Raw genomic sequence first — 15,441 nt, 5'->3', positions numbered from 1 at the left:
CATAAGACATAGGAGCGGAAGTAAGGCCACTCGGCCCATCGAGTCCACTCCGCCATTCAAACATGGCTGATGGGCATTTCAACTTCACAGCATGGGATTTATACAGCAATCCTATTCTAAGAACTTCACTCAACGTAAAGGACTGTGACCCAAAAGTCTCCCTGTCTGAGCTTGAAAAAAAACTTTCAGAAGTCTCTAACAAGCTTTCATGTCTCACTAACTGCTGTGCTGAGTCACAAAAACAAATCTAAAATAAATGAAAGTTCTTTAGTGATATATACAACTCAATCACTTTAAAACCAATCCACAAATATATTTTTCAATAAATCAGCACGATTACAGAAATAATTCCAAGTGAGTATTAACTTCAGACACACAGAATACCCTGATTCCGGAAGAAGAGCTCATGCCCGAAACGTCGATTCTCCTGCTCCTTGGATGCTGCCTGACCTGCTGCGCTTTTCCAGTAACACATTTTCAGCTTCCACACAGAATACCCACCAGTTACTAACTCAAAAACCAGAAATTCAACCTTACAGTAAATAATATTAAATATATGAATTGCACAGCTTGCATCACACTTTAACCTTTGACCTGGGAAAGAGTCAGAGACAGTAATCTCAAAACAAAATTAATAATCACTTACACAAGAATAGATTAACTAGGGAAAGCCAGCAAGGATTTCTTAGTCACAACCATTAATTGACCAATGAATTGAGTTGTTTTATGAGGTAACTTGTTTTAAAAATGATTTAAAAAGTACACTTGGCAAAATTACACCCTGTCAGAGAATTATCCATCCCTGATTTGCACAGTCTCAGAGTACAGTGCTAATGTTCCAGTGTTACACACTGAGTACAGTACTATACATCCCATATCATATACTGCATACAGTACTATACATCCCAGCATTACACTCTGCATGCTGTATTACACACTCCAGTCTCACACAATGAGTTTAGTACTAAAATGCATAACCTACAGGCAATTAATCCATGTAATATCTTGTAAATTCCACTTTAGAAATTGAACCAGTCTGACTCAAGATTGGGACATAGGCAGACTTTAACCTCACACCATTAATGCATTGCCTGAGCTGAGATGGCAGCTTTTGTTAGAAAACCTGAAGTTATTTGAGAATGTGATTTAAAAGAAATTCTGGGATTTACATATTAAAGAGCTGAAACTAGCAAACCCATTCTGAAAGATGAAAGATTTAATCTAGGTTTGTTCAATGTATCATTTCGGCTCCATGACACTGTGATCTTTTGCTATAAATTCTGCATCTTATGATCCTGGTTCACAACCACCTGATGAAGGAAGGAGCAGGGCTCCACTAGTGCTTTGAAATAAACTTGTTGGACTATAACCTGGTGTTGTGTGATTTTTAACCTTGTCCACCCAGTCCAACACTGGCACGTCCAAATCATAAGTATAGTGCTACACACCCTGCATTTAGTATAATACATCCCAGTGACACACACTACATCCCATTGACACAAGCTGAGGATAGCCTTGTCCCTCCAGAATGCTCGGGACAATGCTGATATCTCGCCCTCTACCTATCACTACCGAAGCTCAACCACTGGTGTCTCAATCCTCACTGCCCCAGCTGAGGTTACATTGCCAAACTGATGGCGAAAGATTCCAGCAGCACGAGTTCCGATGCTATTCCGATCCGGGACTACCTAGTCTGGTCCCTCTTCAACCTCTCCTACATGAATTTCTTCTGCTTGGGTCTACTGGCGGTGCTCTTCTCGGTCAAAGTGAGTGCGGGAGTCGAGGGCAAAGTCATGGGGAGGGGAGATGCTGGCTGAACGGGATCCCGAGCAGAGACCCTGGGGAAGGAGGCAGTGACCCTGGGGATTGGACAGGGGGACTGGGTCAGAGTTTGGGGGGATGAAGAGAGGAACCCCAGGGGCGATTCCTGAGGCCGAATCCCGGGCGATTTCGGGGCAGGGTCCCTGGAGTTTTTTTTATTTCTGTGCTGCAGTGACATTCGAAAGGACGGTCCCGGCTCCAGACCCCACTGATCCCAGGCGATAGAAGGGAAAATCTGAGTCAGCTCCGAGGGTGGCTCAATATAGCTTCATAAATAAAGTGGGAGTCGCAGGCGGGTGTATGGGGGGGGGGGGTGAGAGCCCCAGAACTGACCTGTCATTGTGCAGCATAAAATATCAGAAACTGGCCAATTTTAACAGGGAGGAGAGATGAACCGGTCTCCCTGTCAATGACACCCTGTGTCTCTGAAGCCTTTCCCACCTCAAAGGTTAAACTGGAATGGAAACTATACAATTTATGTGTTTTTCCCCTCTCTAACACTGTCTCTCCTACCATTCCTCTGCTTGTGTCTGTGTGCGTGTGTTGCGTCTGTGTGTGTTGTGTCTGTGTGTATGTGCTGTATCTGTGTCTGTGTGTTGTGCCTGTGTGTATGTGCTGTATCTGTGTGTTGTGTCTGTGTGTGTGCGTCTGTATTTGTTTCTATTTCCCTCTCCCTCACGTTTACGTCGTTGAAGGTATTCGGAGATGTTTGTGACTTGATGAAGGTGGTAGACGATTAATGCATGCGGCTACAAGGAGGAACCGAGCCCAGCCCATGTGAATTGGAGAAAGGATGCAGGAGGCTGCCAGTGCCTTGGGGTGACTGGAGACTGTAACATTTCTCGGGCTCAGTGTGTGCCCACTGTAACAAATCCTCGGCCATTCGATACAAGGCACCTGCAGTATGTCGGGGACAGCTTTATCCCCCTCTGGTTTTTTAACACGTTGTATTTTTTTTTAGTGCAGAGATCGGAAAATGGACGGTGATTTCGACCAAGCTCGGTCGTATGCCCGCAAAGCCCGAATATTGAACATTGTAGCCGCTGTGCTGAGCAGCCTGGTCTTCATCGCCTTCATTGCGATGGCAGGCGCTGGCATGTTTCAGATTAAATGAGCCCAGAGTGATTCCGATCCGGGTGGCAAGTGAAGACAGCCTCCCTACTGATGGCGGGAATGCTTTTCTGACAGAACTCTTCTCAGCACCAAGACAGCATCCTCATAGAGCTCCTCCCTAATGTGTATTAGTTTCTTTAAAGCTTGACCATGGTGACTCTGGTTGGAGTAATAAAGCAATTGATGACAAATTTGGGAACTTTCAGTTTAATGGCAACTTTCCTGGATTCAAATACAAACACATAGAGTCATAGAGATGTACAGCACAGATACAGACCTTTCGATCCAACTTGTCCATGCCCACCAGATATCCTAACCTAATCTAGTCCCATTTGCCAGAACTTGGCCTATATCCCTCTAAATCCTTCCTATTCATATACCCATAAGACATAGGAGTAGAAGTAAGGTCATTCGGCCCATTGAGTCCACTCTGCCATTCAATCATGGCCGGTGGGCATTTCAACTCCACTTACCCACACTCTCCCTGGAACCCTTAATTCCTTGGGAGATCAAGAATTCTGCGTTGAATCAATCAATCAATCCTAATAATCTCTGCCTTGAAGACATTTAATGTCTCAGCCTCCAACCATCCAGATGCTTTTGAATGCTGCAATTGTACCAGCCTCCACCACTTCCTCTGTCAGCCCATTCCATATAAGTACCACCCTCTGAGTGAAAACATTGCCCCTCAGGTTACTTTTATATCTTTCCCCTCTCACCCTAAACCTATGCTCTCTAGTTCTAGACTCCCTCACCCCAGGGAAAAGACTTTGTCTATTTATCCTATCCATGCCCCTCATGATTTTATAAACCTCTATAAGGTCACCCCTCAGCCTCTGATGCTCCAGTGAAAACAGACACAGCCTATTCAACCTCTCCCTATAGTTCAACTCCTCCAACCTTGGCATTATCCTTGTAAATCTTTTCTGAACCCTTTCAAGTTTCACAACATCCTTCCGATAGGAAGGAGACCAGAATGCCTGTACTCAATACTCTGACCAATAAAGGAAAGCATACCAATACCTTCTTCACTACCCTATCTACCTGCAACTTTATTTTCAAAGAAATATGAACCTGCACTTCAAGGTGTTTTTGTTCAGCAACACTCTCTAGGTCATTATCATTAAGTGTATAAGTCCTGCTCTGATTTGCTTTTCCAAAACGCAGCACCTCATATTTATGTAAATTAAACTCCATCTGTCATTCCTCAGCCCATTGGCCCATCTGATCAAGATCCTGTTGTACTCTGAGGTAACCTTCTTTGCTGTCTAATTTTGGTGTCATCTTCAAACTTACTAACTATACTGCCTATGCTCATATCCAAATCATTCACATAAATGATGAAAAGTGGTGGACCCAGCACCAATCCTTGTGGCACTCCACTGGTCACAGGCCTCCAGTCTGAAAAACAATCCTCCACCACCTTCTACCTTCCAGCCAGTTCTGTTTCCAAATTGCTAGTTCGCCATGTATTCCCATGAGATCTAACCTTGCTAACCAGTCTCCCATGGGGAACCTTGTCGAATGCCTTGGGGGAACCTAGAACTGCAATGTACAGGCTCTTCGGCCCACAATGTTGTACCGATCATTTATTTTAATCTAAGATCAACCTTATCCGCACACCCCTCAATTTACTGCCCTCCATGTGCTTGTTCAGCAATCACTTAAATGTCCGTGCTGCCTCTGACTCCTACCACCACTGGCAACGCATTTCATACATCCACCACTTTCTGACCTCAAACAGCGTAGGCAAGTGGGACTAGTTTGGTTTGGGAACATGGTCAGTGTGGACTAGCTGGACCAAAGGGTCTATTTCCATGCTGCATGATTCTATATCTCTATAGCAGCAATCATTTTCCTTTGTGCCAGGCATGACTCCAGCCAGCAGAGATTTTATCACTTCATTCTCACGGACCCTTCACAATATACATGGTTGAATGCTTTGCTAATGCCAAGGACATTCACTCTCACCTCATCACAGGAATTCAGTTCTTTTGTTCATGTTTGAACCAAGACTGTAAAGATGTTAGGAGTTGAGTGATCCTGACAGAACCCAAATTGAGAGTCAGTGAGCAGAGCTAAGCAAATGCCACTTGATAGCACTGTCAGTGTTCCTTTTCATTACTTTGCTGATAATCAAGAGGAAGCAGAGAGGCCGGGTTAGATTTGTGAACAGGAGGCAGCTGAGTAATTTTCCACATTTCCAGGTACATGCCAGAGTTGTAGATGTCTTGGAACAGTCTGGCTTGGATTCTGACTGGTTCTGAAGCACAAACATTCAATGCCATAATAAAATAAAATACGGTGGATGTTGGAAATTTGAAACCAACACAGACAAAGCTGGAAAAGTGTAGGAGGTCTAGCAGCATCTGTGGAGAGAGAAACAGTTAAAGTTATGAGTTTGATATGACTTCTTCAGAATTGTTCACTACTATTGTTGGAATGTTGTCAAGGCTCCCACCCTCAGTATCTCGTGCCAGCAGCAATTTCTTTATATTGCGTGTGGTGAATCAAAATGGGCGGAGGTTAACATCTGTGATCCTGGGGTAATCAGGAGGAGGTTCAGATGCACATTCACTCAACACATTTGACTGAAGCTAGAAATAAAAGCTGCACTGATGTGCTAGACTTCCTCATTAAGGGCAAGAATATTTGTGAAGACGTCCCCCTGTTAGTTGTTAACTAGCCACTGTCATTCATGACAAGATGTATTTGAGCTGAAAAGTTTAAATCGGATCCATTGGCTGTGGAATTAAAGAATCATGGGACTTAAGAAAAGTTATGCAATATTTTGACCCTTCAAGCTTTCAACCATTCCATAAGAGTTGTCATCTGATTGTAGCATTAACTCCACATTCTCTCCTGTACCCAAAAACATTTTACTCCCTTTCTCACTAAGAATCTATTCAACTCTACCACAAAGGTATTCAAAGAGGGTTTGATCTAAAGGGAGAGGCTGAATAGGCTAGGGCTGTTTTCCCTGGAGAGTCAGAGGCTGAGGGATCTAATCTAATCTAATCTAAGGTTACCCCTGATTCTCCAGGGAAAACAGCCCTAGCCTATTCAGTCTCTCCCTTTAGCTCAAACCCTCCAACCCTCTTTGAGTATTTTTGTGGTAGAGTTGGATAGGTTCTTAGTGAGAAAGGGAGTAAAAGATTCTATCCAACTCTACCACAAAAATATTCAAAGCGGGTTGGAGGGTTTGAGCTAAAGGAAGAGGCTGAATAGGCTAGGGCTGTTTTCCCTGGAGAGCCGGAGGCTGAGGGATGACCTTATAGAGGTTTATAAATTATGAGAGGCATGGATAGGGTAAATAGACAAGGTCTTTTCTCAGGGGTAGGGGAGCCCAGAACTACAGGCTATAGGTTTAGGTTGAGAGGATAAAGGTATAAAAGGGACCTAAGGGGCAACGTTTTCACACAGAAGGAGGTACATGTATGGAATGAGCTGCCAGAAGAAGTGGTGGAGACTGGTATGATTGCAACATTTAAAAGGCATCTGGATGGGGACATGAATGGGAAGGGTTTAGAGGGATATGGGCCAAGTTTTGGCAAATGGAACTAGATTCAGTTAGGATATCTGGTCAGCATGGGTGAGTTGGACCAAAGGGTCTGTTTCGTGCTGCACATTTCTATGACTTGATGACTGTTTCCACTGCCTATTATGGAAGGAAGTGCTAAAGACCCCAAACCTCAGAGAGAAAACAATTCATCTTGTCTCTGTCTTAATTGAGCAGCCATTTATTTTCAAACAGCGGCACATAGCTCCAGATTTTTCTACAATAGGAATTATCGTCTTCATGTGCAAGGTCTCCAGAATCCTACATGCTTCAATCAAGTTGGTCATTACTCTTTTAAACTCCAGTGAATACAAGTCCAGCTGGTCTAACTTTTCCTCATAAGATAAATTGCCCTTTTCATATTTTAATCTGATAAGCCTCATCTGAACTACTTCCAATGCATTTATATCCCTTCCTGTGTTCAGTTTTGTCCTCCCCTTCCATAGGAAGGACATTATTACCACACAGTGAGAGCACCTAAAGTTCACCAGTCTCATTCCTAAAATGATCATACTATCTAATGAAGAGAGATTGTGGCAGCTTGACTAATATGCTCCAGAACTTCTAGAGTTTCAAACAATGATCACATTGAAATTTAGAAAATATTTAAAGGGGTAGTCATGATAGCTGCAAGTATGATATTTCTCCTGGTTGGAGAGTCTAAAGCCAATAGAATACTGTGCACAGTTCTGGTTGCCACATTACCAAAAGGATGTGGACGCTTTGGAGAGGGTGCAGGGAAGGTTTACAAGGATGCTGCCTGGTATGGAAGGTGCTAGCTATGAAGAGAGGTTGAGTAGGTTAGGTTTGTTTTCATTAAGAAAAAGGAGATCGAGGGGGTCCTGACTGAGGACAAAATCATGAAGGGTATAGACAGGGTAGATAGAGATAAGCTTTTTCCCAGGATGAAAGATTCAGTAACGCAAGGTCACGCTTTTAAGGTGAGAGGTGAAAAGTTTAAGGGGGATACACATGGCAAGTACTTTACACGGAGGGTGATAGGTGTCTGGAATGCATTGCCAGCAGATGTAGTAGAGGCAGGCATGGTAGATTCATTTAAGATGCATCTGGATAGATGCAAAAGTAGGTGGGGAGCAGAGGGATACAGATGCTTAGGAATTGGGCGACAGGTTTAGACAGTAGATTTGGATTGGCTCCGGCTTCGAGGGCTGACAAGCCTGTTCCTGGGCTGTAAACTTTCTTTGTTCTTTCTCTTTGTTCCTTCTTTGGTGACAATTTCAACATTAAAGGGAGCCACTTCGGACCAAGTTAAGAGTTTCTTTTTACTCAGAAGTTTGTAAATCTTTGGAGTTCTCAACCTAGAAGGCTGTGAAAATTCAGGACTTGAAGATGGTTAAAGTAGAGATTGAGACATTTTTAAATACTAATGGCACAAAGGGATATGGAGATAATTAAGGGAAAAGGTTTTAATGTGGATGATCAGTTCAGAGAGTGTTGAATGGCAGATCAGGGTCAATGGGCTGAATGGCCTATTCCTACTCCTATGTTCTTTTAATAAGGACTGCCTAGCCCTGGCTATTGCATGCTGCTTCTGCTGTTTGACATGCAAATCGTTTTGCTTTGTAACTTCACCCCCAAGTTAACACCTCACTTTGGGTAAGCTCCCAACATAACTCCTTACACTTTTCATTAAATTAGGGATGATTCCCTAGTTTGTGGCAATGGTAGATTAGGGGATGTGAAAAGCCATGAGGTTCCAGATTGCTTTTGAGTCCAATTCTGCTACTGTGTTTCATGGATTCTGACTTTCCAGTTACTGTTTGATGCTAGTCCCATTTAGAATGGTGATAATAGATAGAGGGTATTCTCAATATGAAGACGCCACATTGCTGCCGTAGTGATTATGTGATGGTCACTCCTGCTGATACTGTCATGGACAGATGCACCTGTGACAAGTAGTTTGGTGAGGGTGAGTTCAAGTATGTTATTCCTTCTTGTTGATTCTCTCACCATGCGCTGCAAACCCCACCTAGCAGCTATGCCCTTTGGCACTTGGCCAGCATGGACAGTAGAACTGCTGCCAAGTCACTCTTGGTGATGAACATTAAAGTCTCTCATCCAGAGTACATTTTGTTCCCTTACCACCCTTTGTGCTTCTTCCACATGGTGTTCAACATGGAGGAATACTGATCCATCAGCCAAAGTGGAGTGTAGTAGCTGGTAATCAGGTTTCCTTTCCTGTATTTAATCTGATGCCATGAAAATTCATGGGATGCAAAATCAATGGCAAGATTTCCCAAGGCAACTCCCCCTATCGATGTGGGTAATATGGACTTGAAATGTGGTCTTTCATTTCTTGATTGGCTGCCTGCTTCTGTGGTGTGAGTTGACAACTCCCATGGCAACCCACTCCCAGGAAGTTTGCCCAGAGGTGGGGCATTGTAGTTAAGCTCTCTCAACAGACAGAAAAATAAACTCTGAGCTTAATGACACAAACTAAACAGGGAGCGTTGCTGAACAAAAAGACCTCGTGCAGGTGCATATTTCTTTGAAAGTGTGGTCGCAGGTAGACAGGGCGGTGAAGAAAGCATTTGGCATCCTTGCCTTCATTGGTCAGAACACTAAGTACAGGAGTTGGGATGTCGTTTTGCATCTGTACATGATATTGGTGAGGATACATTAGGAGTACTGTGTACAATTCTGGTCATCCTTCTATAAGAAAGATGTTGCTACTTGAGCATTGGAGACTGAGAGTTGACCTTATAGAGGTTTATACAATCTTGAGGATCATGGATAGGGTGAATAGCCAAGGTCTTTTTCCAAGGGTGAGGGAGACCAAAACTAGAGGGCATAGGTTTAAGGTGAGAGGGGAGAGATTTAAAAAGGTCGTGAGGGGTCATTTTTTTTCACATAGACAGTGGTATGTGCATGGAACGAGATGCCAGAGGAAATGCTGAAAGTAATTACAATTTAAAAGGCATCTGGATAGGTATATGAATAGGAGTGGTTTAGAGGGATGTGGGCAAAATGCTGGCAAATGGAACTAGGTCAGATTAGGATGCCTGCTTTGTGTGGCTGAGTTGGACTGAAGGGTCAGTTTCCAAGCTGTATGATTTTATGACTCTATAAACTTTCAAGCAAAATACATATAAACAATGGACATGGAGGTGAATTTTATAACTCAAAATTGCATTGGCAGGAACTATGTCAGAGAATAAATAGTTGAAAATCTTATATCTGTCTCCAATCAGCCAATTCCAAAACTATTGAAGGTGGAAGTGAGGACTGCAGATGCTGGAGATCAAAGCTGAAAATGTGTTGCTGGAAAAGAAGCTCATGCCCGAAACGTCGATTCTCCTGCTCCTTGGATGCTGCCTGACCTGCTGCGCTATTGAAGGTGGAAGTAAGGCAAGTAACAAACAGTCCCTGGAGATTGGCATTTTAACTCTGGGAAGGATGTTTTGCAGGATTTACCTGAGAAGGGTAGTTCTCCCAGGCCACAGGCAAGCCAGCAGCTGAAGAAAAGCAAGCTCACTTTGAGGAGCGATAAAAGCCTTCACATAAGGACATAAGACTTCACATCAGAAGTAGGAGCAGGTGTAGGCCATCTGGCCCTTCGAGCCTGCTCGATAAGATCATGGCTGATCTTTCCGTGCCCTCAGCTTCACTTACCCGCTCTCTCACTGTATCCCTTAATTCCTTTACTGTTCAAAATGTTATCTATATCTTTGCTTTAAAAACTTTTACTGAAGTAGCATCAACTACTTCAATGGGCAGGAGATTCCATAGATTTACAACCCTCTGGGTGAAGGAGTTCCTTCTCAATTCAGTCCTAAATCTGCGACCCCTAATTTTGAGCCTATGTCCTTTTGTCCTAGTTTCACCTGCCAATGGAAACATCCTCTCTACTGCTATCTTATCTATTCCCTTCATAATTTTATATGTTTCTATAAGATCGCCCCACATTCTTAAAAAATTCCAATGAATATAATCCCCGCCTACTCAGCTTCTCCTCATAAGCCAACCCCTTCAACTCTGGAACCAACCTAGTGAACCTCCTGTGCACCCCCTCCACCACCAGTACATCCTTTCTCAAATAAAGAGACCAAAACTGCACACAGTACTCCAGGTGTAGCTTCACCAGCACCCTGTGCAGATGTACATAACCTCCCTGCTTTCAAACTCAATCCCTTTCGCAATGAAAGACAAAATTCCATTTGCCTTCCTAATTACTTGTTGGACCTGCAGACCAACCTTCTGTGATTCATGCACAAGGACACCCAGGTCCTCTGCATAGCAGCAAGCTGCAACCATTTACATAATGGCTGGTGAATCAGAAAAAGCAGCAGTGCTTGCACATCAAGCAACTCTCTATCCCTCACACTTCACCTCGAACAACACGTCCAGTATCAGAACCACTATAAACAAAGATTTTGGTATCAGGTACTGAATCTGGCAGTGAACTCTCTCCTTGTGTTGGAGAGCAGAATTCAACATGATTCAAAAACCCATATTTGAGGTTGAGGATAGATAATATTCTACCACCACTATACTAACACTGGAAACCCACATCATTTCTGTGGTTAAAAAATTGGCAACATTTAAAGAGGAAGTTGTGGGAAAATACATTGTATTTGAACGAAGGTAGTGCAGTCAGCTTTGTGCATCGTGAATGATGTAACAGTGAAAAAATCCTGTAATATAACTTTTATTAACACTAATTTCTTTAAGAATTACTTGATGCAGAATTTCTTAAAGAAATTAGTGTTAATAAAAGTTATATTACAGGAATTTTACAGGCAGTAAGGAGACAGAAGATGAATTACTTGATGCAGAATTCTCAGTCCCTGACCTGCGCCTGTAGCCACAGTATTTATATGGCTGGTCTAGCTCAGGTTTTGGGTCAAGATTAGAGTGGAGCTGGAAATGCACAGCAGGTCAGGCAGCATCCGAGGAACAGGAAAATCAACATTTCGGGCTTCATCAGAAAAGCTCCTGTCCGAAACATCGATTTCCCTGCTCCTCAGATGCTGTCTGACCTGCTGTGCTTTTCCAGCACCACTCTAATCTAGACTCTGATCTCCAGCATCTGCAGTCCTCACTTTCGCCTAGTTCAGGTTTTGGTCAATAGTAACTCCCACATATTGATAGTGGATAAATTCCAAGATGATAATATCATCGAATATCAAGGATAAATAATTAGATTCTCTCTTGTTGGTGATGATCATTTTATGACATTTGTGTGGTATGAATGTTACTTGCCACTCATTGGTCCAATCCTGAATGTTATCAAGGTCTTTCTACATATCAATGTGGACTGTATCATTATCTGAGGTGTTGCAAATGGCATTGAACATTGTGCAATCATCAGTGAACATTGCCACTTCTGACCTTACAATAATGGAAAAAGTCATTAAAGAAGCAGTTGAAGATTATGGGGCTGAGGACACTATCCAGAGAAATCAGGCGTGATGCAGTGCTAGTGTGTCCCTACCTTTGAGGAGAAAGTGAGGACTGCCTGTGTTCAAGTCCGACCTAATACAGAAGTGTGTAATAACATCTCTGAATAGGCTGATTAGACACTAAATTATGAGGGGCTTGGATAGGATAAATAGACAAGGTCTTTTCCCTGGAATGGGCGAGTCCAGAACTAGAGGGCATAGGTTTAAGATAAGAGGGGAAAGATATAAAAGGGACCTAAGGGGCAACTTTTTCACACAGAGTGTGGTGCATGTATGGAATGAACTGCCAGACGAAGTGGTGGAGGCTGGTACAATTACAGCATTTAAAAGGCATCTGGATGGATATATGATTAGGAAGGGTTTAGATGGATATGGGCCAAGTGCTGGCTAATTGGACTAGATTACATTAGTATATCTGGTTGGCATGGATGAGTTGGACCGAATGGTCGGTTTCTGTGCTGTACATCTCTATGACCTATAACTCTAATTATTAAGAGTGAAAGTTGGGACCCTATAATCTTATATCAGAAATGGTGAAAGAGGTTGAAATAGGCCACCTGTGATCATATGATCAGCTTCCAAAATTCAGCTGATTCTGGAATGATGTCTACAATTTGGAACTAACAGACCACTCAAAACATTGTTAAGCAGGCAACCCAGACCATAACTTTGCAATGTGTTTTGGTAAGTGTGCAGTGAAAGTTACACGGTGAGCTAGGTTGACTACAAGGTGTTAAAACACACAAAACTTTATTCAGAACATTACACAATGCAACACAAAGAACAGAATAAAGAACCCCTACAGAACTCAGTCTATCTAAACTAGACTAAATTATGTTGTTCCGAATACTGTGTACACAATAGTCCCAAAAAGCAATCCCCCTTTTAAAAAACAGTAAAAATGGAACAATGCTTACAAGTTGAAGGGCAGAAGGAGAGAGAGTTCTTGCAGCTTGTTCACACAGGCCAGTGTTGAACTTCTCAAACTTAACTTCTGCTTCCAAAGCTGATCACTCCCCTTTCATTATACAGGTCACTTCTAAAACATGACCACTTTGGCCTGAAGTCTCATCTGTTTACATATAAACAAAAAAAACCCTCAATACCCTTTAATCACTTTACTAAATCAGTCTAATCAGAACTGGGAGCTGTTTACGACCCGTCTGAAAAACATCAAGGACACAGCATCCTTTAGGAAAGGAACAGCTTTTAGAAAAAAGGGATCAGCTTTGTGACACCTATCACCTTAAAAAAAATGAACTATCAATATCAAAAGATGACTTCATTTTACAAACCCTTCAAAAACAAACCGGTTAGAAGTCTAAAACACACATACACTATATTAACTATACCTGTGCAAACCTACACAACTGAAAATGTGTTGCTGGAGAAGCGCAGCAGGTCAGGCAGCATCCAGGGAACAGGAGAATCGACGTTTCGGGCATAAGCCCTTCTTCAGGAATGAGGAAAGTTTGTCCAGCAGGCTAAGATAAAAGGTAGGGAGGAGGGACTTGGGAGAGGGGCGTCGGAAATGTGATAGGTGGAAAGAGGTCAAGGTGAGGATGATAGGTCAGACTGGGGTGGGGTCAGAGAGGTCAGGAAGAAGATTGCAGGTTAGGAAGGCAGTGCTGAGTTCGATGGATTTGACTGAGACAAGGTGGGGGGAGGGAGAATGAGGAAACTGGTGAAATCCGAGTTCATCCCTTGTGGTTGGAAGGATATGGGCCAGGAGCAGACAGGTGGGACTAGTTTAGTCTGGGATTATGGTCGGCATGGACTGGTTGGAGGGAAGGGGGTGTTTCCGTGCCGTGTGACTCCATGAATCTTTGGAGATTTCCGAGAATTGTTTTTTCTCACCTGGATGATGCTGGAGGTGGGGGAGGTTGGAAATGGACCTCACTGACAGAAAGAGTAGCCGAGGCAGAAATCTTCCCCATGTTTCAAAAGGACTTGGATATTTTTCCACAAACCAGGAGGAATGGGATTAGGCTAAATTGCCTGTCAGCTAGCACAGAGCCAAAAGGGTCAAATGGTTTCCTTCCAAGCTGTAAATTTCTCTTTAATCCCACCCTATTAATATAATTTTCTCCCTCATCTACTAATGTAGCTCCCCGCAGAAAGTTACCTGTGTGATTTCCTTCAACAGCTCCTTGAGACAGGGATTTCTGGATTAGCGCCACTTTCTGGGTAGAGTCATAGGGTCATAGAGCTGTATGGCACGGTAACAGACCCTTCGGTCCAACTTGTCCGTGCCAACCAGATATCCTAACCTAATCTCGTCCCATTTGCAAGCACTTGGCCCATATCCCTCCAAACCCTTCCTATTCATACACCCATCCAAATGCCTTTTAAATGTTGTCATTGTGCCAGCCTCTGCCACTTCCTCTGGCAGCTCATTCCATACACACATCACCCTCTGTGTGAAAAGTTGCACCTTAAGTCCCTAAGTTTCCCCCCCCACCCTAAATCTATGTCCCCCATTCCCTCCTCCCTACCTTTTATCTTAGCCTGCTGGACAAACTTTCCTCATTCCTGAAGAAGGGCTTATGCCCGAAACGTCGATTCTCCTGTTCCCTGGATGCTGCCTGACCTGCTGCGCTTCTCCAGCAACACATTTTCAGCTCTGATCTCCAGCATCTGCAGACCTCACTTTCTCCTCAAACCTACACAACCACATGCGAATTCAGGCTGTGGCACACCTGCCATCGAACGCCCACATATCTCATTCAAGTCTCAATAATGCTTCAGTAATCACATTTCCGTGACCTGCCGCATGCACAATTGTCAAATTGAATGGCTGCAACAACAAGCTCCATCGAAACAGTCCGTCATTTTTGCCCTTAAATTTTCCCAAAAATGTCAATGGGTAATGATTAGTGTATATGAATGTCTCAGATGCATTGCTGGTAATATAAACACTGAAATGTTGTAATGCCAACATCAAGTTTAAAGACTCTTTATCAGCTGTTGAATATTTCTGTTGATGAACGTCCAACTTCTTCGAAAAATACCCGATGGGTCTTCCTATCCCTTTGTCATCCTCCTGCAGGAGCACAGCACCGACACCCACATCACTGGCATCGATAGCCACCTTGAAAGGCTTTGTGTAATTTGGAGTGGCTAATACTGGGGCAGTGGTTAACACAGTTTTTAGGCTGTCAAATGCTTTTTGACAGTTCACTGTCCACTGAAACGTTTTGTCCTTTTTTTAACAATTCAACAATTGGAGCAGCCAGACTGCTAAAGTTTGGCACAAACTTTCATAAAATCCATTCAATCCTATGAACCATTGCACTGCTTTTCTCGTCAACTGTGTGGGAAATTCCCCAATTACTTTCGTTTTCACGTTCCGTGGGACCATTTGTCCGTGTCCAATAACATGGCCCAGGAATGTGACTTGGGCTTTGGCAAATTCACTTTTAGGTAGGTTTACCATCAAGCCTACCTTTCGAAGTTGACCGAACAAGTCCAATAAATGCTGTAAATGGTCCTACCATGAATGACTTAAAATCACCAGGTCATCAA

The 15,441-nt window shown here is 43.2% G+C and overlaps 1 protein-coding gene across 1 annotated transcript; it reads left to right on the top strand.

The window, feature by feature from the left end:
- The first annotated feature begins 1,549 nt into the window (after positions 1-1,549).
- Positions 1,550-3,109, top strand: LOC122558045 (dispanin subfamily A member 2b-like). The gene is made up of 2 exons (XM_043706374.1): positions 1,550-1,766; positions 2,783-3,109. Exons 1-2 carry the CDS (start codon positions 1,635-1,637, stop codon positions 2,933-2,935), a joined length of 285 nt encoding a protein of 94 aa, XP_043562309.1. The 5' UTR covers positions 1,550-1,634; the 3' UTR covers positions 2,936-3,109.
- Positions 3,110-15,441: the final 12,332 nt, after the last annotated feature.

This window comes from Chiloscyllium plagiosum, chromosome 16, assembly GCF_004010195.1.
Source record: "Chiloscyllium plagiosum isolate BGI_BamShark_2017 chromosome 16, ASM401019v2, whole genome shotgun sequence".
Lineage (NCBI taxonomy): Eukaryota > Metazoa > Chordata > Chondrichthyes > Orectolobiformes > Hemiscylliidae > Chiloscyllium > Chiloscyllium plagiosum.
Note: the sequence above shows the minus strand (reverse complement) of the source record. Positions and strands in the feature narration are given on the sequence as shown.